Source organism: Apaloderma vittatum, unplaced genomic scaffold, assembly GCF_000703405.1.
Source record: "Apaloderma vittatum isolate BGI_N311 unplaced genomic scaffold, ASM70340v1 scaffold13058, whole genome shotgun sequence".
Classification (NCBI taxonomy): domain Eukaryota; kingdom Metazoa; phylum Chordata; class Aves; order Trogoniformes; family Trogonidae; genus Apaloderma; species Apaloderma vittatum.
The window spans coordinates 45682-68558 of NW_009730294.1; the positions used below are offsets into that span (position 1 = coordinate 45682).

A 22877-nucleotide genomic window follows, 5' to 3' on the forward strand; every position below is an offset into this window, starting at 1 on the left:
AATTATACAGGAGATTCTCAGTCTCAGAGCTATCAAACTGTTCATTTTCATACTGTTCTTAAAATAGGGTGTCATGGATCTCCAGCTACAATGCTGCATAAATAAACAAGAAAATGATCTTTATTCAGCGCTTTATTCAGCGCCCTCGTTGAGTTTGTCAAATTCCGAGCCTCAGAGACTTTGTCCCAAAGACAGCAGTAACCTCTCAGGTTTCCGGAGCAGGAAATCAAATGATCTGTGTTTGAGTCCTGGGCTCACTGCACGCCGCTGTGTCTGGTGGAGCTGGTTAGGTCACAGGAAGAGAACATGTACCGGGCGTGGGCAAGTCCTGGTGTTCCGTCTTGCTGTGCCACCAGCTGGCTGAATGTCCTCTGGTTTGAAACTTAGGACAGTCTTCATCATAGCCCAGGCAGCACCTTGCTATTTCAGAATTATCCCAGTTCTTTCAAATAGCAGCGTTACTGAGACTTGTGCCAGCCCGCGTGCACTGGACTTGACTCGGATGCTAAAATAGGGAGACACTCGTTAGCCTGCTGTAACTTCTCATTCCCTTGCTTTACAGGAATGTTACATGGCAGTTCCTTTTTGGGGAAGATTTGCAGTAATAGTTTCCAAAAGATACATCATTCACTATATAAGTAATCCTGAGAGAAACATCCCTTACCATATAAATGCCCCACATCTCTGCAGGCTTTTATTTCCCACTTAGTGTGGTAAGTGCAGCCTGAATCTGTATCCCTGGCAGAAACTTTTCGACTTCTCTGTTCTAACACGGTGTTCTCTGCACATCTTAGTCAAATTCTGCCATTTCTTGGAATTTTTATTTGAACATGGTATTACCTTACTCGTGTTCTACAGTGAATGGCAAAAGTCACGTAAAGCAGATGACCTGTGTATAGTGATGTAGGATGTGAAATTAATAAGATATTGCAGAATTCTATTCACCTTGCGGCCACGGATGAGTACTTTTAGGCAAGTGATATTTTATTGTATTTTAATATCACTAATAGTAATTTGAATAATTTTTTCATTTTTAATTCTCAGTTATCAGGAAATTCTGAGAGCAGAAACACTGAAGGCAAGACACGAAAATATTGCAATGTGCTTGAATGTCCAACACCCAAAGAATACATTTGAGTCCCCACCCCTGGAGGTGTTTGGAGGCCGTTTAGATGTGGGGCTGGGGGAGCTGGGTTAGGGCTGAGCTTTGCAGAGCAGAGTTAGTGGTTGGGCTTGGTGGTCCCAAGGGGCTTTTCCAACCTGAGTGATTCTATGATTGTATGATAAACAGGATCTTTCAGAAAATACAATTTTTCCAACATCATTAATATGAAGTACCCCTGTAAAAGCAATGATTGATATTATACCATTATTTTTTTCCTGGCTCTTTTGAAAGGACTAAGTATAAACCGTCCAAAAAAAAAATCAAACAAAGGGATGGGCTTGAGTTATTTCTGTAGTTCTTCAAAGGGTGCTCCCTGATTGTGGGAGAGTTTCGGCACAAATTAAAGGTTTAGCTTGATGCAGCCTTTGTTAGGGTGATTTGGGGAAGGTCTGTCTGCCTTGCGCCTCATGGTGCCGCTTCACTGCTTCTTTCTGCTTGGCAGTGTTCGGCCAGTTTCAAGAATTTACAAGTCAATTAAACAACGTGAATAACACACGTTCCCTTTTAAAGTGGGCAATTGCAGTTGATGTTAGTAAAGAGAATTTCATGCTATTTTCTGTGACAGTATAGCAGAATTGGGTGGCTCGTATCAGAAGGCATTGCTGTAGGTGGGGTAAGCCTAAGCCTAAGGTGCTACCGAAACGGGAAATAGGTCTTTTGCTTGGATGCATTTTGCTCGCCAGCGCACACTGAAGGGTCTGAGATTTTCTTTCAAGAGCAAGTTTTCATTGACTGTTGAGTAAAAAAATATTGGTTTTGTTGTCTGCTAAGAAAACAAAATGTATTGCAATGAACCTCAGGCAGCCACAAAAACAAGTGTTCCCTTAAAAGACTTTGTTATTTTGAAGTAAAATAACTTTTGTCTGTGCCTTGCTGCTTCTTGTAAAACACCAGGTTTCCCATTCTAGCTTGCGGGCGCAGGGTCCAAACAACCTTTTAGTAGTTTCATGTGAAACAAAAGTCCTCAGAGAGAATTTTTTCAGGGAAAGTATGTTTCATGTAGTTTATGACATGTTTTTCCTTAAAGCACGCGTTGCTTCTTTTGATCCCGTAATTTGTGTTTCGTGTGATCGTAAGATCGGATCCCTTTCTTCTGAAGACGAAAGCAAAACCCCATTTATTTCTGTGTTCTGTAGTGTGTTTGTGTCATCCTGCTGTCTTGTTTACTTCAACAAACTGCCCTACTTTGCTTTGATGACTACTTTTTGCATTAATTGAAGCAAAAATGACTGTGTCTATCTCCTTATGTGCAGTTTGAAGCAAGATTTTCCTTTGTGTTCGTTTTAAGCTGCCTGATGTCCCTCTTCAAGCAATTCTGGCTCCTGAGGCCAGAAGAATATTTTTCCCCGGTATAACTTAGCCCTTCGTATGTGTTCATTTTTCTTCTTGTATGAAGTGCTTCTTTTTTGTTTTAAGTCTTTGGAGGAGCCAGCTTTAACTAAACTAATCTGGTTTATTCTTTTTCTGAAGCTGGTGGCTGCAATTACGGTTTTGCATGAAACTAATACGTTCCTTTAAAATGCATGTGTAGCTCAGCCAGGTCGGTGTTTTTTACGTAAACTGGGCATGAGTTTGCTAGTTAACGATCCTATTTCTGCTTCCTCTTCACATACTTCTGAGATTTCCTTGCCACTGCTGATGGACTTGCCAAGATGGTATTTTCTTGCAGAAATGACAGTTGTGTAGCACCTTATAGCCTTTTCAGGGATAATGACTGCAAAATTGACAGTACGTGGACTGTGCGGTTATTTCGTCTGCACAATAATTCATTTCATTGGTATCTTGCTGGGATTTTTGTTAGTTGTGTCTCTTCTCACCACCTTAATGGTGTGTGAAGGTGGTGTCACACGCTCCTGGGAAAAGCCAGGAGAGTTAGCAGCCTAATTTTCTGCAACTGCTCGTAGCCATGGGGAATAAAATAGAAACAGAAGTTTTTCCAGGTGTAGTGTAACAGAAGATCCTGTGTGCATGTGAGTTCTAGACATACAGAATGATAATTTCGGGTGTTGTTTTGCTTAGTTCTGACGCTAAGATGCCTGGAAACTCCAGTGTGTGTCTTTGTGTGTTCTTCCCTTCTGTTTTAAGTAAAGAAAAAAGAAGTAAAACCAGCTGTTAGCTTTGGGTTTTTTTTGTTGAAAACTGCTGAGATTCTCAGTATGTCTCAAGTGTGGAAAATAAATGGTCAGTCTTTATTTCACTGGAGAACATGGAACTCTTTATAGAGGCAGAAGTGGCTCACGTGAACAGTGATATTTGAAGTGAGTCACGTGTGTTGGTGACTTACCTTCTTTCTGAAACTTCTTTTAACATCGGAATATTTTACCAAATCTTTCTGTGCTTTCTCAGTGTTTTGGCTTTGATTTTTAAAGCTTTAATGGTTTTTAGAAAGAGAATATAGATTTTTCATTATTTTTAGAAGTCCTTTCCAGCCCAGACCGTTCTATGGTTCTGTGTGCTCTTTAGCCAAGAAATGGTGATATTTTATTGCAAATATATCACCCTGTTGATGGATGCATACATACATCTCTTCTATCTGTGTGTGCTTGTGCACCTAGAGTTAACATGCTTCCATGCACTGCTTTTTAATTGAGGGAGATTTGCATAAGCCTAAACAACAGCTGGGAAACTAAATTAAGGTAGGAAGATGAGATTTGAGCTGTTGTTCGGACAGCTGGGTTCTTACCTGTTGTTTTGAAAATTTCCTTTGACGAAAAATGACACTAATAGATAATCCTAGCACTACAGGGAATAATATACTTGTGCTGACAATATTATGTGCCTTCACCTCAGGACCTCAAAGCTCACGATCAAAAACTTAAGTAGTGTCAAAATTTTGGTGTTGCAACCGTATGAACGTGAGAAGGACTGCACCCCTTCCCCATTATTGAGTCCCAAGCTCCATAAATCCAGAGATGGTCCTGAAGGAAGTGTTTGCTTTATAATTTGTTCTCAGCTGGTTGCACAGCCAGCAGGCTCTCCGCGATCCGATTACTCTGGCTTCCAGAGGGAGCCCCACGGAAGCAAAGCGGTACCCAGCCGCCTCGGGCACGGGGAGGGAAGAGCACAGGTGTAGGAGCAGAAGATTGGCGAGGCATCTCGGGGTTTGATACCGCAAGCTTTTTCTGTTCATTTCCAGAGTTTTACTTTGTTTAGTCTTGAGACTAAGCGTGTAGCTTATGATTTTTGTTTTAAATTCTGTTTTATCAGCAAGTTGTTTGCATCTCATGGTTTACCAGCCCAAGAAACGCGTGTGTTTTCTGTTTAAAACTAGCCCGAAGCAGCTCCTCCTTCAGGGTGCAAATCCAGTCATCTCTGACCTCAGTCTCTGAGCTTTTCTCTGCCACGTGGTTTCGTTTTCATGCTGTTGTCGTTCTGTGTGGGAGCGACTTCGCTATTTGTTGTTTACAAATAGCAAACCAAAGGATTTTGAAATTCAACATGGAATATCACTGGAGAATTACTTCCTCCAGACTGGTCAAGGTCCTGTTGGTCCTATTCTGCTTTTATTTCTATTTGGAAAAGGTTCCTTCTTAAATCTGAGAGAAATTTGGAGAGGTCTTCCTATGGAAAAGAGACCTCACTTGGAAAAGGATAAAAAACATTGAATTATAGAGCCATAACGCTAAAGCACTCAGTCTTTAGTGCACTAAATCTTAGTGCTTAAGACACTGTTTTCCTCTCGCAGTGTCCTGAAATACTATTATGGAGTTATGTTTTGTCTAGTACGATTCGTACGTGCTGGTATTATAGCTGAAGAAAAAGATAAAACTTTTTTTGTATGCAGTATGCTGTGTTTACACAGCAGATTAATTACTCTAAGAGGATAACTGGAATTTCTTAAATGCTATAAAATTAAGACAGGGGAATATGCTACAGATGAAGAAGATGAAGACATGGGACCTGTCCTTCCGGGAGGTGACATGGCTATTGAAGTGTTTGATCTCCCGGAAAACGATGACATGTTCTCCCCCAGTGATGTGGACACCAGCAAGCTTGCTCACAAATTCAAAGAGGTAAGTTACAGATCAGAAAATATCCCTGAAATATCTCAGTGGAGTTTGATTTCTAGTTATCTCATTGCTCAGTGCTTGGTTTTGGTCTTCAAAACTGGCGTTGATTTCTATACAGGTATTTCTGAGTGACTCAAAAAGTTCTGCTTCAAAGTGGAACTGTTCTTCGGAGTTGTTTTAGCACCAGTTTTCAGGTGACTGTTGTGTTGATGGAGGGCAGTTCAGGTTTTGAGCACAGACGTTATTCTGCCTCAGCACTTTGCATTTTTTCACAAGGAAGACAAAGTGCAAGGTAATTCATTAGTAGCAGGTTGCTTTTTTTTTTTTCGGTTAGTGTTGGTAAGATTCCAATTAAAAGTGATCAGAAAAACCAAAGAGCAAATGGGAATTTTCAGTGAAAAGGGACATGTGGAGCTCATTGTGTACCGTTACGCAGCGGCTGATAGCGCAGTGTCGTATGTTTGGCCATGTGTTTAGAAAGATGCTGTGTTGAGGAAGCAGGAATATTTCAAGCTGGTGTTTTAGAAAACTCCGTGGTTACAGCATTTGTGTGTCCGCTGCAGTCATTAAATTCATGTAACTTAACATACCCAAGTACTGAGAAACATCGCTTCTCTGTTTGAGGCTGTGCTTTTGTTGTGGTTCATTTCTGAGCTTTCCCAAATTCTAATGCAAGGAAAGACATGAAGCAATTGGATTCATCCAAGCCTGCAGTAATGGGCTCCGTGATGACAGTAAAGAGAATTTTTCTTTTTAAATACAGGAAGGTGGAAGGGGTAAAAACAGCCAGAACTTCATAGATTTAAGCAGAAGCACCTGGGGCCAGAAAGGAGTTCTAAAATACAGAGACTTTCTTTTCATCCTTCTTCCCCGGTCCTCACCCATTCCCCTTCCCTCCACGCAAACCAGATATTTTATCTTCTGTAAATATATGTTTTTACTACTCTGAAGGGAGGTAGTGTATGAACTGTAATCAGTCAGTGACCAGCCAGTCTTCCCCTTTTCTGCCGATACCCTTTCCAGCCTTCAGATGCCTACTGGTATTCCTTGTTGCTTCCTGCAAGGTTTTTTTTCTTCCTTTACCTAAATGATAATTTTCTCACTCCATATTTCAAGTTCCAGGCTCCGATGCAGATTAGCGAACCGCTTTGCTTCGTTTTCTAATACTTGGCATCATACCCAGCGATGCTTTCTCAAAGCAGGAGGAAGATGCGGCCGTTCTGGTTGTGCCGGGGCCGTGCACAGCACCCGTGCACTGAGGGGCGGGACAGAGACCTTTCAATAAAGTGCCCGTAAAGCTACGCTGGAATACAACTTTGGGCTATTCCCATATTTTAGTGTGTCCAAACTGTGAAGCTCTTTGCAAACCTGTCCGATGTAATGACCTCAAAGTCCTGGTGTAGAGGAGAGGAGATTAAGGGACTTTGAGATCCTCCAATTTAAGGGGAGATGAGAGCCTGAGAAGAAAATATTAAATGTTCCTGCATAAGACCGGGCTCCTTTTCTCTAACCCACGCAGTTACCACTGTTAGGAGCGTGTCACTGATTGTATTTAACAGTACACAGCTGCGTTTTGTTGGCTGCTACAGTGAGTACATGTATTTTTCTTGGTATTTGCCCTAAATTCTTTCAACACTAGAGGACTTGTTCATGATCACGCTGCACAAGCCCACACAGTGTTTTCGGGAATTGTATTTAAAGAATAACTGTTCTTTCTTGTCCTTACTCCAGAGATTAATGGAAGTATTAAAGAAGTGGGTTGGACATAATCTTTAAGCATAATAGTTTGACCTAATTAGTTGAATTCAGTCTTTGCAAGGAAAAAAAAATGTGCTCGTGTACTCTAAGAATACTTTTATTTGAAATGCCTTGCTTTTGGGATGGGAGTCAGAAGGGAGATGGGCATTCCGGGTGAATCACTGTAGGTCTGCAAGTCTTGTTTTCCTGGCTGTAAAACAGGAAAAATAGGACTGATTTTTCTTAACTTCTTGGAGAGAAAGAGCTAGAAACTTCTGTTTTATCTGTGATGATTGAAGAGAGACAAGATTTATAGAGAGAAGGACATCTTATGTAAAAATTAGGTATTATATTTAATGTCTTAATGAAATGTATGAAAAGTGAATTATTATTACATTTAGAAATACGTAATGATTATATTAAAAATGTCATGGAAACTGTTAAATTCCATTGGGTATTTTCTTTTACAGTGTACTCTGGATATTTTAACATTTACTAGCTTTTCATGCCATTCTACCTTTTGCAGTCTTAGGAATTCAATCAGGTTTTTTCTCTATAACGCGTTTTTTTTAAAAGTTTCATTGTTAATCAGAAAATCAGAAAAATCAGAAAAATCAGAAAAATCAGAAAAATCAGAAAAGTTAATCAGACATCTTTGCAAAGGAAATGTGCCAAAAAATATTTGACATGTCTTTGTTTCAATAAAGCCTTCGCAATTTTACGTTTTCTTAGAAAACATAAAAATGTAAAATAGTATCTGCCAAGAATTTGTCTGGCATTATGTAGAACATGGAATAAGGTATTTCTGCTTCCCTATTAGTGAACTTGCTCAAAAAAAAACTCCAGACTTGCTTGCCAAGCAGTTGACTCGCCTGATGTTCAGTGTAACCTATAAATGTGTTAGTATTTCTCATCTATTCTGCAAGCATAATTAGTTCTTTTAAAAAAAAGAAAAAAAGTAGATGTCCCGCTACACATTTTGTCTGTTTGGCAGGAAAGTGTCTTTTTTTTGTTGTTCTGCCTCAGTGGGTTCTGCTGTACCATGGGCTGATTCAATAATCTGACTGGGTGCTCAGTATTCATCCCTTTAACTTAATAACGGAGAGTATAAAAATAACTGTTAAAAACCATCTGTACCTGAGCAGATTGCAACAATTTGGAGTTTATTTGTATGTAATAATAAGCTGTTTAAGTGCTGATTATGGGGTGGGGGCTGTTCAAGAAGAGATGGGACTGTAGGCAGGTGGCCTAAGGCTTTGAGTCTTGGCTTTTTGATTTCATTATCTAGCTCATCCATCCTTCCCCTGATTTTATCTCACTTCAGAACAATGAGATGGCAGAACTAAGCCACGGCCTGGGCTCTTTAGAAGCAGCTTAACAATTTCAGATGGTTCTTCCATAATTTTTCACTACTAGCAGAAATGGGACGACGAGAAAAAAAAATTCTCAAATTTCTGAAAATCACGGATCAGGGCGAGCTCAAAAATTGCACGTAACCTCTTGCAAATGTTGATCGAAGTATCTTTTGAGTTCCCTCTCCTGTGTATAATTACAAAAAGGTATGTATCTTTCTTGGCTTCCGGGGTGGAGTAGCACCACTGGCCGTTAATGCTTCTCCCCATCCTGGACCAGTAGCCCTGCTCTCCTGTGGCGTTTCCTGGAGACTGGTTTAATTTGAAATGGAATCTGGCATCTGCTCTCGCTGGGCACTAGAAGATTCGTAATACAAAGTGAGTGTGAGGAACAGATGATCATGGGGAGGAGAAGTGCTTACAGTCTCCTCTGGAGACAATGACTGGGAAATGAGCGTTGGAAAGAGGATTCCTAAACTGTTCCTCAGATGGAACTGGTTGCGTCAGTGTCTCCTTTATTCCTTCCAGCATAAATTCAGTAATTCTCCATGAGAAAGGATTAGGTATATTCACTAGACCAGTTAAGTCTGATTGGCAAATCAGACTGCATCTGAGAGCATTTATTTCTCAGTGCGCTGCAAGAGGCTCCCCGAAAAGGGAATTTCAGAAGTAGCTCAGCCTTTCTCAAAGGTATTTGTACCCATCAGCCCTGTGATGGCTCCTGTTGTTTTGAAAATTACTCCTCTCCTCCAGAAGAACTTCGCTTTTGAATTATTTGTACTTTTTTTTTCACTCACAGCCTGGTCGTCAAGAGTATAGCCTTTGCTTCCCCAGAGATAATTCCTGGTTTAGTACAACTCCCTCGCTCACTCCATTAGCTCAACATAAACTAATCCCAAAGGATTCTTAGTCTTGTAGGAGAAGTAACCCCCATGTAAAACATGTTTTTCCGTAACTATTTCTATTCCATATTCTTAAATAATGGATGAAGGCTTTGTCTCTGCTGCAGTGCCAGCTCTGGCTGGAATTCAGGTTTTGCCCTCAACTCCTTACTCAGCACACGTGCCACCTGCTTTAAATAATAAAGCAGCAGGGATTCGGGTGCAGTCCTGTGTTGGGTTTCAGGTTGGCTTAGGTGCTGCTGAATCACGGAATCTCAGGATGTTGGGGTTCGAAGGGAGCTCTGGAGCTCACCCAGTGCCACCCCCTGCCAGAGCAGGGTCACCCAGGGCAGCCCCACAGGAACATGTCCAGGCGGGTTGGAAAGTCTCCAGAGCAGGAGAGGAGAAGTTTCTCCTCATGTTGAGGTGGAACTTCCCATGTTCTAACTTAAACCCATTATTGCTTGTTCTATTGCTGGGCACCACTGAGAAGAGATTGTCCCCTTCCTCCTGACCCCCACCCCTCAGCTATTTCCGTACGGTAATAAAGTCCCCTCTGAGCCTTCTCTTTTCAAGACTGAAACTGATTAAATTCGTACTTCCGAGTGTTCTCGCAGCCTGCGAAAAGCAGACCTTTGGGGTGAAACTAAAGATCTTCGGGCACGTTGCCTGCTACTCTCAAAGAGCAAATGGGTATTCAGTGCACGGGATCAGACCGAGTTCGGTCAGTCCGAGAGCAATCCGCCTGGAAGGCGTGCGGGTGGGTGCCAGGTCCTCGGCACTGACCCTTTTCGCTCTGTGGACCCGCTGTTATTTTGGCACGCTGCTCGGAAACGTAGCTACAACGTCTAGCACACTGCCTGGGCTGCTAATCTCTTTGCAATCATTTTGTGTGCTTGAATGCCGTTTCCTGTTTTTTACAATTTCCCCGTGTAACTGCTCTCTGCCGAGATCAGCTTGAGCAGAATGACTGCGGTTAATGGTGGAGGATAACATCAATTTACCTTTTTTTTTTTTTCTGGCATGAAATAAACGTGTGGAATCTTCCCTCAAGGTTTTCCTGACTTCTTGAGTTGTTGAATCACTTATTTCCGTATTTGCTTTTTTGTAGCTTGCCTGCTTTAATCAATGCAGTGGGACTTTCTGACAGCACTGGGGCGTTTTGCACGTTCACAGGAGAGGAGAGCAAAGCCCAGCAGGATAACATCTTCCTTTTTTCTTTTTTTTTTTTTTTTTTTTGAGCATAAGACATTTGGTTTTGCTAAACAGATTGGATGTTCTGATTTGAAATTATGAGTGGTTAGACGGCATCCTATCTTTAATTAGGTTGCACAGACTGAGTCATTTTGCAAGCTAGACATTTTAATTTACAATCTACTGCACTGCAGCACTCTTCAAGGCCTTCTGCTATGCAATAAGGTATTCAACTTGCAGCACGGGCTTTAAAAATACTGTGTACTCTGTGACTTCACTTGTTTATTTTATATTTTCAATTTTAGTTGCAAATCAAACATGCAGTTACAGAAGCTGAAATTCAGAAGCTGAAGACAAAGGTAAGAATCAATATGCTGTTAATTACGTGCTGGTTTTTTCCTCTCATGAAAATCAGACCTGATGACATGTATCTTGATGTGGGTGGAGAAGTCAACATCCCTATTAAAGGCTGATTAAGAAGCACAGTGGCTCAGCTTGTCTTGCTATATAGTCTCTATTCAAAGTTTCAAGAAAAATCTTAAGGGCTTCTGTTAAGAGAAGCTGCCAACTCGTGTAGCTTCAGTTAAACATACGTTTTTAGAGGCATCATAATAACTAAATGGCAGTTTTCTAGTTTTACAGTTCTAATGCGTTTTCTCAGATTTTAAAATTATATTTGGATTCAACGTTCAAATCTAAGTTAGTTAAATATTCCTATTTCCCAGTGATGTTAAAGTATCCTGTTTAAGCTACTTTTCTTCTTTTTGACATTATAAAAAATCAACTCATTTATTTACAGGTATTTAATTACAATTGCTTTTTATATTCAGAACCAAAACCACTGTTTCATATTGTTGCAGCTCTCTTTAGAAGATACTCCAGAAAGAAAAAAGCTTACCAATTTAAAAGAAAACATAATCGTACAATAAGTTTCTGGTTACTAGATTGCATTGGCTATAGCAGTAAAAAGGAACTGCATTTTTTGTGCTAGGATAACCTTGATGGGAAGTCAGCTGTTATCATAGTATTGTTGAGTAATATTAGGTTTTGTAACAACATCCTTCTCTCCGAGTTTGACACATTATAAAGGAAATAAAAAGAAGAGAAAATTGCACTTCAGGAAAAGATTTTAGATTATGATTTCTTTATAGCAACATTTGCACTCACTGTGGATTTTGCGTGGTGTTTATCAAAGCTGCCTGCGTTGGTGTTAAAAACAAATTCAGAGTGCAGTTGTTTTCTGCACGGACGGATTCTGTTGCCCTGTTTCAGCTTGGAAAGCCGGAATTTTTTTCTTGCTCTGCTTTCCAGTGCAGCGGCTGGGGCCGCGTGGTCAATCCCTCGGGGTTGTGCTGAGCCCCACCGACCTGTCGGCAACGATGATGCGTGGGTGTCAGCATTCATCGGGGTGAATCCCTTTGCACGAAGAGGGTTAACGTGCCTTTTGGGGTTGGATCTCTTTACCTAGTGCTTTCGGTAGAGCTGAGGAAAAGGTGACTAGTTGAGGTATATTGCTAATAGAACCGCCAACAAGTTATCTTCTGCGTGTGTGTGTCATCGTTAGTGCTAGTAGAGCTACCCAGAGCAAATTAAAACCGTCTCCAGAAGTAAACAGGGATGTTAAGGCATTGTTTGTTTTCTGTAAATTCTGAGAGCTGAAGTAGGCAAACTGCTGAACGACTCTACCCGTAGCCAGCACCGAGCATCGAAACCTGCAGCTAGCCTCAGCTGAGAAGTGAGAAACCTCAGCTGAGAAGTGAGAAGCCTAGCACGTAAAAAATAGCACATAACAAAGTCGCTGAGGAGCTAACGTTGGTTACGAACTCAGCCGTAAAATTTAGACTTAAATCATAGAATGGTTCAGGTTGGAAGGGACCTTGAAGGTGATGTAGTTCCGCCCCCCCTGCTGTGGGCAGGGACACCTCTCTCCCACCAGAAAATTTCCTTCTTTGAGGTCACTTGGAAGAAGTCGTTGGTGCCGAAGTGGAACTGCCCTGGTCACAGGGTTACGCAGTGCTGTTGTGTTTGGCAGAACTAGCACCTGAAATCTTAAAACAACAGGGGCGTAACTTCTGTTTCATATTAGCTCCTTATAACTTAGTAAGCAAGTGAAAATAACCGACAAAGCAAGAGTAATATATTTATAACAGGTTCTCTTTGTCGTTCTAAGAGTTCTGGCATAGTTTCAGCAGTGGATATAAAACTCTGTGCTTGCTTAAATGAAAAAAAGATTCTAGGTTGCAAGCAATGTTAAATTTTGAATTATTAGTTTAATTATAACGTGAAAGAGGCATTGTAAGAATTGGGAACAGTTTCTAATTTGGGTGAAAAGCAGATAGATTAGATCTGGTTGACTTTTGTCCTGTTGTTTTCTGAATTATTCTTAAATCAAATACAGAACCTGGAAATGAGATGCCCTGCCAAAATAAGGAATTTCATTGCTTAATGAAGGTGTGTGAATGCTTTATAACACTTGAACCACATGCACAGAGCAAAACACATCCCTATTGCTCACCGATTAACCCTGTAGTGTGCCTGAGTACGCCACTAGTGAAATTTTTTAACGTGTATTATTATAACCGAGAGCATCGTGGAGGCTGCGCTGGAACACAGAGCAAAGGCTCTGCTTCGTTTTATGAGGAAGAATAATGTTTCCTTTGTGCTGGAATGCTCTTCTCACTGCTAGCACACTACTGTTAGTTATTAATTTGCTGATTTTCGCTATTCATGTTGTTTGAATCAATCCTAAACTCTTAGGCTGCTCTTTGCAGCTTTTTAGTGACTGTGCCTTCACTCTTGCCATCAGCTGCAGGCTGCTGAGAATGAGAAGGTGAGGTGGGAACTGGAGAAGACCCAGCTCCAGCAGAACATCGAGGAGAACAAGGAGAGGATGATGAAATTGGAGAGTTACTGGATCGAGGCCCAAACCCTGTGTCACACGGTGAATGAGCACCTCAAGGAGACGCAGAGCCAGTATCAGGCTCTGGAGAAGAAATACAACAAGGCCAAGAAGTTAATCAAGGATTTTCAGCAAAAGTAAGCAGCTACGCCAGGCTCAGCAAATGACTTAGTGGCCAGATAGGAAACAAATATGTGATGTATTTTGCAATATGAACCCCACTGTTAAACACCTCTAAGGTAAACACTATTTTGCACCTTTTTTTTCATGAAAAACACGGGCTCTTTGTTATGGAAAAGTGCTTAGTAGTATTCAAGTGTCAGTTTAATATTGTTGAAAAGTAAACATATAACTAAATAAGGACTTGATGTGTAGTATTTCAGGCTGGAATGTTTCAGAACTAACAGGTAACTCGGTGTGAGTGCAAACAACCAGGAGTAATCGTAGGAAAGCATTGGATTAGCAAGGTCTGCAGCAATTCGTATTCCTGTTGTCTCAGCTGGATTCGCTCCTCCTAACATAACATCAAAACTACATTTTTTGTTACATGTCACATTTTTGTATTTTTCTTCTTCTTGTAGATCCCAAGAGTGTTTGAGCTGAGTTGAGCTGATGATTACCTGCCCCCACTGTTTAGTGTAGCCCCCTCTCCCTGGGGGCTAGCAGGAATAACATCATCTTACTTTTCCATAACAGCTTCCATTCCCCTAAATTTCTTTTTTTTTTTTCTTTCAGCAACTTTTTCACTTTCTACTGAAATATACTCATTTTAAGAAGAAAACTCAAAAACATAGAGCAATGTCAAGTGACAGCTGGGAGTGAATATCCTGTCCCATTAAAAAGGGTTTTAAATAGTCCAAATGTCATTACCCATCTGGGAATTCTATGAGTATTCCAGAACTAGCAGGCAGCTTGTGTGATTTCTATTATAAATGTCTTAGATTTTCAAAATAAAAAGAAATAGGGAATGAGCCTGGATAGTCTTTCTGTTGTTACTCTGCTTTATATTAGTCAGAGGCCTGACCCGTTGTTTTTAGCTGTCTAGACTCCTAAAATCACCTAACAGATTCCCTTATAGGTTACTAGAAAATTGGATTTGTACCCGGAAACTTAAGGAAGTCCTTTCTGTGAAGGAGTGCAGTCAGCCTCCAATAAAACAGAGATTTTGCCCTATTTCCTAGAACAGAGCACATCATAAACTAAGCCAACATTTTCACTGTTAAATATAGATTATGAAAAAATAGGGGGTTTTATTATCAGTTAGAGCAACCAAGACTTTTTTTTTCAGATTAGTTCCATTTTTGTATTTTCACCTACATATTCAGTTAGACAAAGTACTTGTTTGGGGTTTTGTCCTAATTGCAGTGTCGTATGTCTTGATAGGTTAGTAGTATAATAGTTGTTAAGGACAGATTTTTCTGATGTGTAGCTTAAGGTATAGCAGAAAATTTTATTTTCTGTTTGAATCTGATTGCTTTGATGACAGCAAATGCATCTTTTTTCTTTTTTTTCTTTTTTTTTTTTTTCCCCTAAGAGAACTTGACTTCATCAAACGCCAGGAAGCTGAACGAAAGAAAATTGAAGATTTGGAGAAAGCGCACCTTGCTGAGGTTCAAGGCTTACAAGCCCGTGTGAGTAGGAATTACTCTCATAATTGAAGAATGAGACAGTTCTATCTGATTTTCTGGGGAAAAATGTACCTAATAGATGTGTGTGTGTGTTATGGGTAACACTGTGTTGTATTTCTTTCAGATAAGAGACTTGGAAGGAGAAGTTTTCAGGTTAATGAAGCAAAATGGGAGCCAGGTTAACAATAACAACAATATTTTTGAGAGGCAGACATCTTTTGGAGAAGTTTCTAGAGGAGATCCAGTGGAAAATCTAGATACTAAGCAAGTGTCCTGCCTGGACGGCTTAAGTCAAGGTTGGTTTGAACCAAGCTGTAACTCTTATTAATACGTCCATAAATAGCATGGTGATCATTTGGGATTTAAAAGAAACAATTAATATTCATAGAATCATAGAATTATAGAATGGCCTAGGCTGGAAGGGACCTTAGAGATCATTTAATCCAACCTCCCTGTCATGGGCAGGGACGCCACCTCTCGACTAGACCAGGCAACACATGGGGACCGAGTGGGAATCGAACCCGCAACCTCAGTGTTGTTAACGGTTGGCAGCACCGTTGTTATTTTTCAAAAATTCAGTATCAAATGATGACTGTTACCAGGTTTTTATCAAATGATGCAAATGCAGAGTCCCAGAATAGCTGTACAATGTATATTCTTTAAGAAATGGAAGGGACTAAGTGCTAATAAAGCAAAATCATTATTGATTTTTAAAGCTTTCAGTGGGATGCCATGAACATTAGGTTTAATTTGATGCTTCTGTTATGTTAATAGAGTAGGAGAAAATTATGTTTTACCCTGTGTTCCTAAATCTGTCCTTAATTACCCAACCAAGATCAAACAGGAATTTTGAATGGATCTCGGCAGGTTCTGGTCCCACCTTGGTACAGACATCTAAAGCGATCGTGTAGGTGGCACTCACCGTTTCTCGGGATGGAGCCTTTTGTGAATCAAATGCAAATTCTGCACTAGCACATTAATTAAAAATCTTAGTCAGCTAGAGCACAGCCTGATTTACAACAGAAGACTGGTAAGACTTTATTCTCTGTTACCAAAGAGCCAAAACAGTTTGTAGCAGCACTGAGATCTGGACAGATGCCGTCAGCAGCATGACCGCAACTTTTACCTATTTTGCATATAAAAGATAATTCCCATTTTTCAGCTGCGCCAGTGAAAATATACACAGCTTTAGTTAAAGTTCTGTGATTGCGAATGGCTCCTCACTACCTGAAGTATGTGCAGACTTAAAGTGAATTTTAGGTCCACAGCCTCGGAACAAAATTGTTTGGCATGGGCAATATTTACTGTGTATTTAGAGGAACATCTGTGAAATCAGGTGTTGGAGGTGTTGGGATTCTGACAAGGGAGCACCAGACTCCTTTACAGGCTTTCATTTTAAATGGACTATAATATAATTTATTTCTTTGGTGAAATAAAATGCATTGTGTTATCAAATAGATTAACTTCTAGCAAGCACAGAGATACTTTATTAAAATTGATACTTTAGCAGTTATTTCATGTGCAGACCCAAACTGAGTATTGCTCTACACACAAATCGATATTAATTACATTTTTAACAATGTGTATAAAAAGGAGCCAGTCCTGATGAAGGGATATTTGAGTGATACGCAGACCTTCTGGAATTGGTTTCCACAAATCTTCACAGAGCGGTCTCTTTCTAGCAAGTGTTTATTATACTGAAACCTCTCACGTTCACAAAAGCACTCAGGATGACAAGAAAGTCTGTATGGCTGCCATAGAGACTGAGTAAGTGTTACAGAATATTTAAAACTGAGCCATGTTGTTAACAAAAACCCTTTCAGTAGTTTACATCAGGGGAGGAAAGTGTGTTTTCCTTACCTGACTCATAAAAATCATGTTTGCACTTGCTGTTGTAACGGTGTCAACAGACATCTATGGCTCAAGAGCTGAAATTGAGGAATTTCTACATGTAGAAAAAAAAAATCTTTGTAAAATTCTTTCTGAAAATTTCAGACTTCTTTGTATAGCGTTATATGTCATTACTTTCAAAGTGTATTTTTCATTTGATATATTTGCACAAAAATTTGCATATTCCAAGAGCTGCTGTTCATTGAGTTCAATTCAATTGAGAGTCCACTGCAAACACATTCCCCTGGAGAAATATTCGCAGTGTTCAGTACTTCTGAGAATCAGCATAGATGATCTGTGGGTTTAAACCCAGGTTTAACGCGAATACAAACCCAAACTATTTACTAGGAAAGGCAGACAATTGGCAGTGATTTGTTTGTGAGCAGAAGTAGCATAGTTAAGACTTTAGATTCCGGGCTGGATTTCTGTTTTTAACAAGAGAAGAAGAAAAGCCCTTTATTTAAACAGAGGTCCCTAGACATGCGGTAGCACTTTTTGGCTTCCATAACCTTTTCCAGCGAATTTTGTATCTGAGTCTCCGAAGCCTGGATCAGACTGGTCTGTCTTCCCTCAAAAAAAACCCCAAACCAAACCAGGTTACGTAGCGATACATATTTTAGTTGAAATGATAACCAAGTATGTTTTTTTGCTTCAACGTGATCTGAGGGGTGGATTACGTTTTTGCGTGGCATCGCCGTCTCTTCGATGTGGGAAGAATCAGTGGAGGTGGTTGGACAGTCAGGTCCGCAGGAGCCGAGCTGTCCCTGCCACCGCAGGGGCTCCGGCCGTGGCTCTTACTCCTGTGCCCGACTGCACGGCTCCTCGGGCTGGAACCCAACCTCACACGGAGTTTGAGGGGCTGCCAGTAATAGCAGTGGGAGTTGGAAGGAGAAAATCAAAACCGGTATCACCCACAGAGTTCTTCCTTTGCTTTGCTGGGGATTACTCGAAGCCTGAGGTCTGTGGTTTTTTTCCAAATGTGTGATTTATTCTGAGAATCCAAAAGAAGAGGTAAAGCGCGTTTTAGCTTTCTGGTTTAGCGGTCATGAGCTGTGTCGGCAGCAGAGAAATCAGGCTGTTTGCTGGAAGGATTCGGTGGTTTGAAAAACGAAACAGTTCAGTGCTGGTGCCGACTTTGTATTTGCTCAAGCCGCTTTGATGGCTGTACTTTCTGGGTGCCTTGGGATACCCAGAGATGCGTCCATTCACAGAAGGAGCTTTTGAAATCTGTCTGTCTATATAATGGAAAACAGTGGGAGGACAGGCAAGCTCTTTCCCACTCCACAGTGGGACATAGTAATTCAGATGGAAGCCCGTTGGAGTCAAGTGGTCAAACACCTGCTGGAGGAAAGGAGAGAGGCCCCTGCTGATGCTGTGTGAGCTTGTTCTTTGGTGCAGGCTATTACATCAGAATAAGGACCGATCTAAAAGTCTGTGTCCCATTCCACATAATACAGTCATATCCCTAACCAGGGAGAACCAGAGTCCTTTCCCTCTTGTGCAGATCGTGGCCTTCCCATTTCTGCCTTCAAAAGCTGTGATTCAGGGTGCCTTGCACGGACCTTCTAGATAGAGTAATTTAATTTCCTTTTCACTGTCACGATACACTTTATGCAACATCACTGACAGCTGTTTGCAGTGAAAATTCTTTTCGTCTCTGGCTGGTTCTTCCTGCTGTAACACTGTCGTGCTAATGATTTTGCCAAAACAGGTTGCCCTTGGAAAGCTGGAACCAGCCAACTGCAGTAAGTGGTGATAATGATGGCAGTGACCATGTCCCCTGGACTCCTGCCTAAGGGAAGGGGTTTCTCAGAGCATCTTCTGATATATCGAGTCAAGTGCAGGCGAGGCAAGGCTGTGTTTGTGTGTGTGTTAGGTCACTCCTACCAGTCTCTGTGTAGGGGAGCATGATTGGTGGTGACAAGAGATGATTTACTGAAGTTTACCTGAGTTTATAATGTTAGGAGTCTGAAGGAACCACAGGGTTATGGTTCTGAGGACAGCGTGGCAAGGGAGAAAGTAACAAAGGAGACTTGCAGGTGCTCATAGTAAGATGCTTTTACTTGCAGAAGAATTGGGGTGAGCAATGGGGGCACTTCATATTGCCACGTACATCTTCAACAGCAGAGTCAGAGGAAGACTGGGATTCCTCTCTGCTCCATCACTAGTGGGACAGAGTAAGCAACCTGTTTCTCTATAGATCCAAAAGAGTTAAGTTTCACATTTCTTCCATAATCCTGTGAAAGGCTGCCTGTAAAGAAATCCAGTCACAGATCTGGTTATTTGGATACTACCTGTGTCATTCTCTGTCACTGCGGACATTGCTTGCTCATAACTTGCATGTATTGTAGAGGGTTGTTTTGGGGGACATTCAGTACAGACGAGAACAAGCCACGTTCTTTAAATTTGTAAGCCATTCTGATTATGATAAAACGTAAAGCAGCCTGAAGGCAGCGCTAAATACTTCTTTCATAATGCATTGAGCAGCCTGCAAAACTGGCGACGTTACAAGAGAGATGCTTAGTGGGGCAGCTGGGGGAAAAAAAAGGCAGTCCAGTCTGTCAGGTGGCTTAAAAGGGCAGGATTGGGGATAAATTAATTGGTCGCCCCTTACACTGGTGTATTCATCCCGATGCTAGGAAGTGTCTGTCAAAGGACAGGGAGAGGAGGACTCCTTTGCTTTGTGCCCTGGTGGAGGAGGACTCTCTGCAGGCCGAGCTCACACGGGTTCCTCTGAGGGAGCCTAAGTGGACCTGCCTCCCGGGCGAGTACAGCTGGCTTTGTGTGGTCCTTCACGTGACAGCAGGAAGCATTCACTGAATTTTTAAATATCTGCGGTTGAATCTTAGCTGTGCGTTAGCTGAAACTGCACAGATGAACTTGTTAATGGTTTATACAAATAACATTTTTTTTACTATGAAGATACAGGTGGAAGTAAAATGTGCAAAGTGTGTGTACTTTCAATTGGAGGTCCTGTCTCAGGAGAAAGCAGTGAAAGATTCGTCTGTTAAATAGCTTCAAATCATGTTCCCATACAGATTTCAATGAAGCCGTGCCAGAAACGGAGCGACTGGACTCCAAAGCTCTGAAGACTCGAGCTCAGCTTTCAGTGAAGAACAAGCGGCAGAGACCTTCCAGAACACGGCTGTACGACAGCATCAGCTCAACTGATGGAGAAGACAGCCTTGAACGAAAGGTGAGAAGGACTCCACCCTCTCTTTCAGGTTTCCTGTGGAGGGCTAGGTTGCCCCTGTAAGCCATTTTATCCTCCGTGTTTGTCCTTTGGCTGTAGCACAGGCAGTATTTATTCCTCCGTGGCGAGTGTCCGTGAGTGACGTACAAGTCCAGTCTCCTTTGAGTCAGCACACCTGGTTTTTTTGTTTCATTGTGTGGTTTTTTTGACAGGGATCCTGGACCTTTTGCTTTCTGTGTGCTTTATAATGGAGACTGGGTCCTTTCATGTATGCAGAAGGGGAAAGAAATTCGAGTCGTGCATTTCTCTAATTGTGAATTTGTTAACACGATACGATACTCACTCGTTGTTTTGTCGTATTCTGACTTCTGTCTGAAAGCAAATACCAATAAACAACGCTGTTTGTGGTGTCAGAAGGTAACGGCATGAATCGCTAAAGCGCTTCGTACAAATAGAAGGCTAAATAGCGAATAAAACAATTGCATGTTCAAAGGAAACCTTGCTCTGATTGGTTACTAAATGGTATAACCTGCTTTATAATCTCTTGTACCAACAGCCGCCAAACAGTCACAGTAGTCCCATGCACATTTCAAAATCACCACTGCCCTTATGCGTGAGAGCGTCCTCACCAGCATCAGATTCTGGTGCTTCCTCCCTGTCCCCCGTGGCTAGCAGTGCAACCATCTCCCTTGACAACCTCACAGAAAACCAAGAAGAAGGACAGCACCACAGAGGAGGTGTCCTTCCCCTATGTGCGCAGGGAGACACTCCGCTTTCCTCTCCTTCAAAATCCGGGCACAGCTCTGAAGCGTCTCCTTTGCACCACCCAGCTGGCAGGAATGTTTTAAAGGATAAAGGTATTACCATTTTTTACAATAAACCGCTGCATCGTTTTACTCACGTCTACTTTGTGAACTTTTGTTGTGCAGTAGGGCTGTAGTGACCAGAAGGCTGTCGTAACTTCTGTCTACCAGGAAGCCAAAAAAAAAAAAACACAGAGGTAACCTTGTTCGATGGTGTAAGAAAAGGACAAAGTTTAAAATGAGATTGGGAACTGCTTCCTTTTAGTCTTTCTTGTCTCTCTTAGAACTCACTGCAAAAGCTAGGGGGAAGTTGCCTTTAAGAAAATCTTGTATTCTGTTTTAAAAAAACCCAAATATATTAGACCTTGGGGCATTTCTTTATTGGCAGCATGCTTAACACAGTGTACTTATGTCAATTATGTGATTTTGGCACTGCTAGATGCTTTTTGTGGAGGGTGGGGAAAGGAGCGTAAAGCAAGAACAACAGATTGTAGCTTTTAATTGCTGAGAGGCTGCATAGTCTAAACTAAATAAGAGGTTAATGTCTGGAGACACCTCATTTACAGAAGAAATAAGTAATTTGTTGGGAAGGCCAGCCACATTGTTACTTAATTCAGATTCTTTAATTGTAGGCTGGATAAAACATGATGCAGTCACGCCTAGCTCAGGTACATCTCTCAGATACCAGTTTATTAAATGCCTTAACGGTACAATATGGCACAGAGTACTGAGCCCTCCTTTTAAGGCGCCTTGTTGAAGTCAAAATTAGCAATTTATACAACTTCACATTCTTAACTGTGCGCCTTATGTTCTCTAACTGCCACACAAGCTAAAATAAAACACATGATAAAATTTGTAAGTGAGGACAGTGGGCGGGTCTGGATAGGTTCATAAAAGCCTTTGGCTTACTTATATTAACCGAAAAGAACAGTTTGTTAAGAGTTTTGGTTTCTGTGATTAAAAAACACTTGCCGCTGATTTACAGCCTATTTTTCCTTCATCTTCATACAACGCTTTCACACAGATTCCTAAAAGACAGGTTGATTAAGTGGTGTTGGTGTCAGGACTGGTGGATATATGTTTGTGTGCTAGTCTAACTGTATAGGTTCTAATTGCCAAATTGTTAACGAATTAAAGTTAAATCCAGTATTTGACTTTTGCAAGTAAAAATAAGGGTGTGAACGTAAGAATGTGACTTTCCAAAGTCATACTTGGGCTCGAGTGTATGATTGGTTTGTCGGTGAAGTTGTAAATCCTGCATTTCCTACTGATGTATGAAAAATATCTTGATCAAAAAGTAGTGGAGACTAGCCTTGTAGTGTGAGGAGCAGGGTATTAGATTCCACCCACTGTGTTCCAATTTAGGTTTGAAAAATAATCTCTGTCTAAATACTGGTGTCATGCTTTCCCCGCTGTGACTATTAGGTAAACAGCCAGTGTTTTTGGGGTGTATCCGGATTCTGATGAATACATGAAAATTAAACAAGAGCCATATAGTTTCAAATGGAAAATTCGCATTTAGTAAGTCCTACAAAAATGAAATATCCTAAGGCAGTTGTGTGGCAACAGGTGCTGTAGTGATACTATTTTAATATTAATTTGGCTTGTCAAACTCTTACAGGTCAGAAAAGAAAAAGAGCCGCTGTATTTACTCTGTGTGTTCAGGTCAGGTTTTTTTAGAGGTGGGAAGAGAGCCCATCTGTGGACCTGTGTGTGTCCACTGATTAATCTCTCATTCGCAAAAGTGAGCATTAACAAACTCACACTTTTATTTTTATTTTCGTATGAGATCCTGCAGTATTGTGGGAAGAGCTGAAGTGGCATGAGATCAGTCATTGCAAATGGGTGAGGGATTTTGCTTGTTCATCTTCTGAGCCCAACTTTTTCAAATATGTGTGATTGATTGGTTTTCTTCAGTCCTGCCTGTTTTGTGCATCCTTTGACAGGGCAGCCCAGGTGACCCCATTGCGGGGGTCAGCCTTGAGGCTGAAAATGATGGATTAAACAGCTTCTTTGTGATTTATGCTGAGGAACCGGCCCTCCCTCACCCTCTCTGGAGTCCTTCGAGGAGCCCAAGGTGGTCCGAGTCCCTCCTGCCCAGGCAGGGCACCTGCAGCCGCGGGGC

General features: G+C 41.3%; 1 protein-coding gene across 1 annotated transcript in view; it reads left to right on the plus strand.

Annotated features, from left to right (window-relative positions):
- PPP1R9A (protein phosphatase 1, regulatory subunit 9A) overlaps positions 1 to 22877 on the plus strand; it is a 58585-nt gene that overhangs the window by 23683 nt on the left and 12025 nt on the right. The window contains exons 6-12 of the mRNA XM_009874758.1: positions 5023 to 5178; positions 10645 to 10698; positions 13146 to 13375; positions 14773 to 14869; positions 14991 to 15162; positions 19795 to 19952; positions 20506 to 20806. Coding sequence (XP_009873060.1) covers positions 5023 to 5178; positions 10645 to 10698; positions 13146 to 13375; positions 14773 to 14869; positions 14991 to 15162; positions 19795 to 19952; positions 20506 to 20806 — 1168 coding nt within the window. The remainder of the gene's footprint in view (positions 1 to 5022; positions 5179 to 10644; positions 10699 to 13145; positions 13376 to 14772; positions 14870 to 14990; positions 15163 to 19794; positions 19953 to 20505; positions 20807 to 22877) is intronic.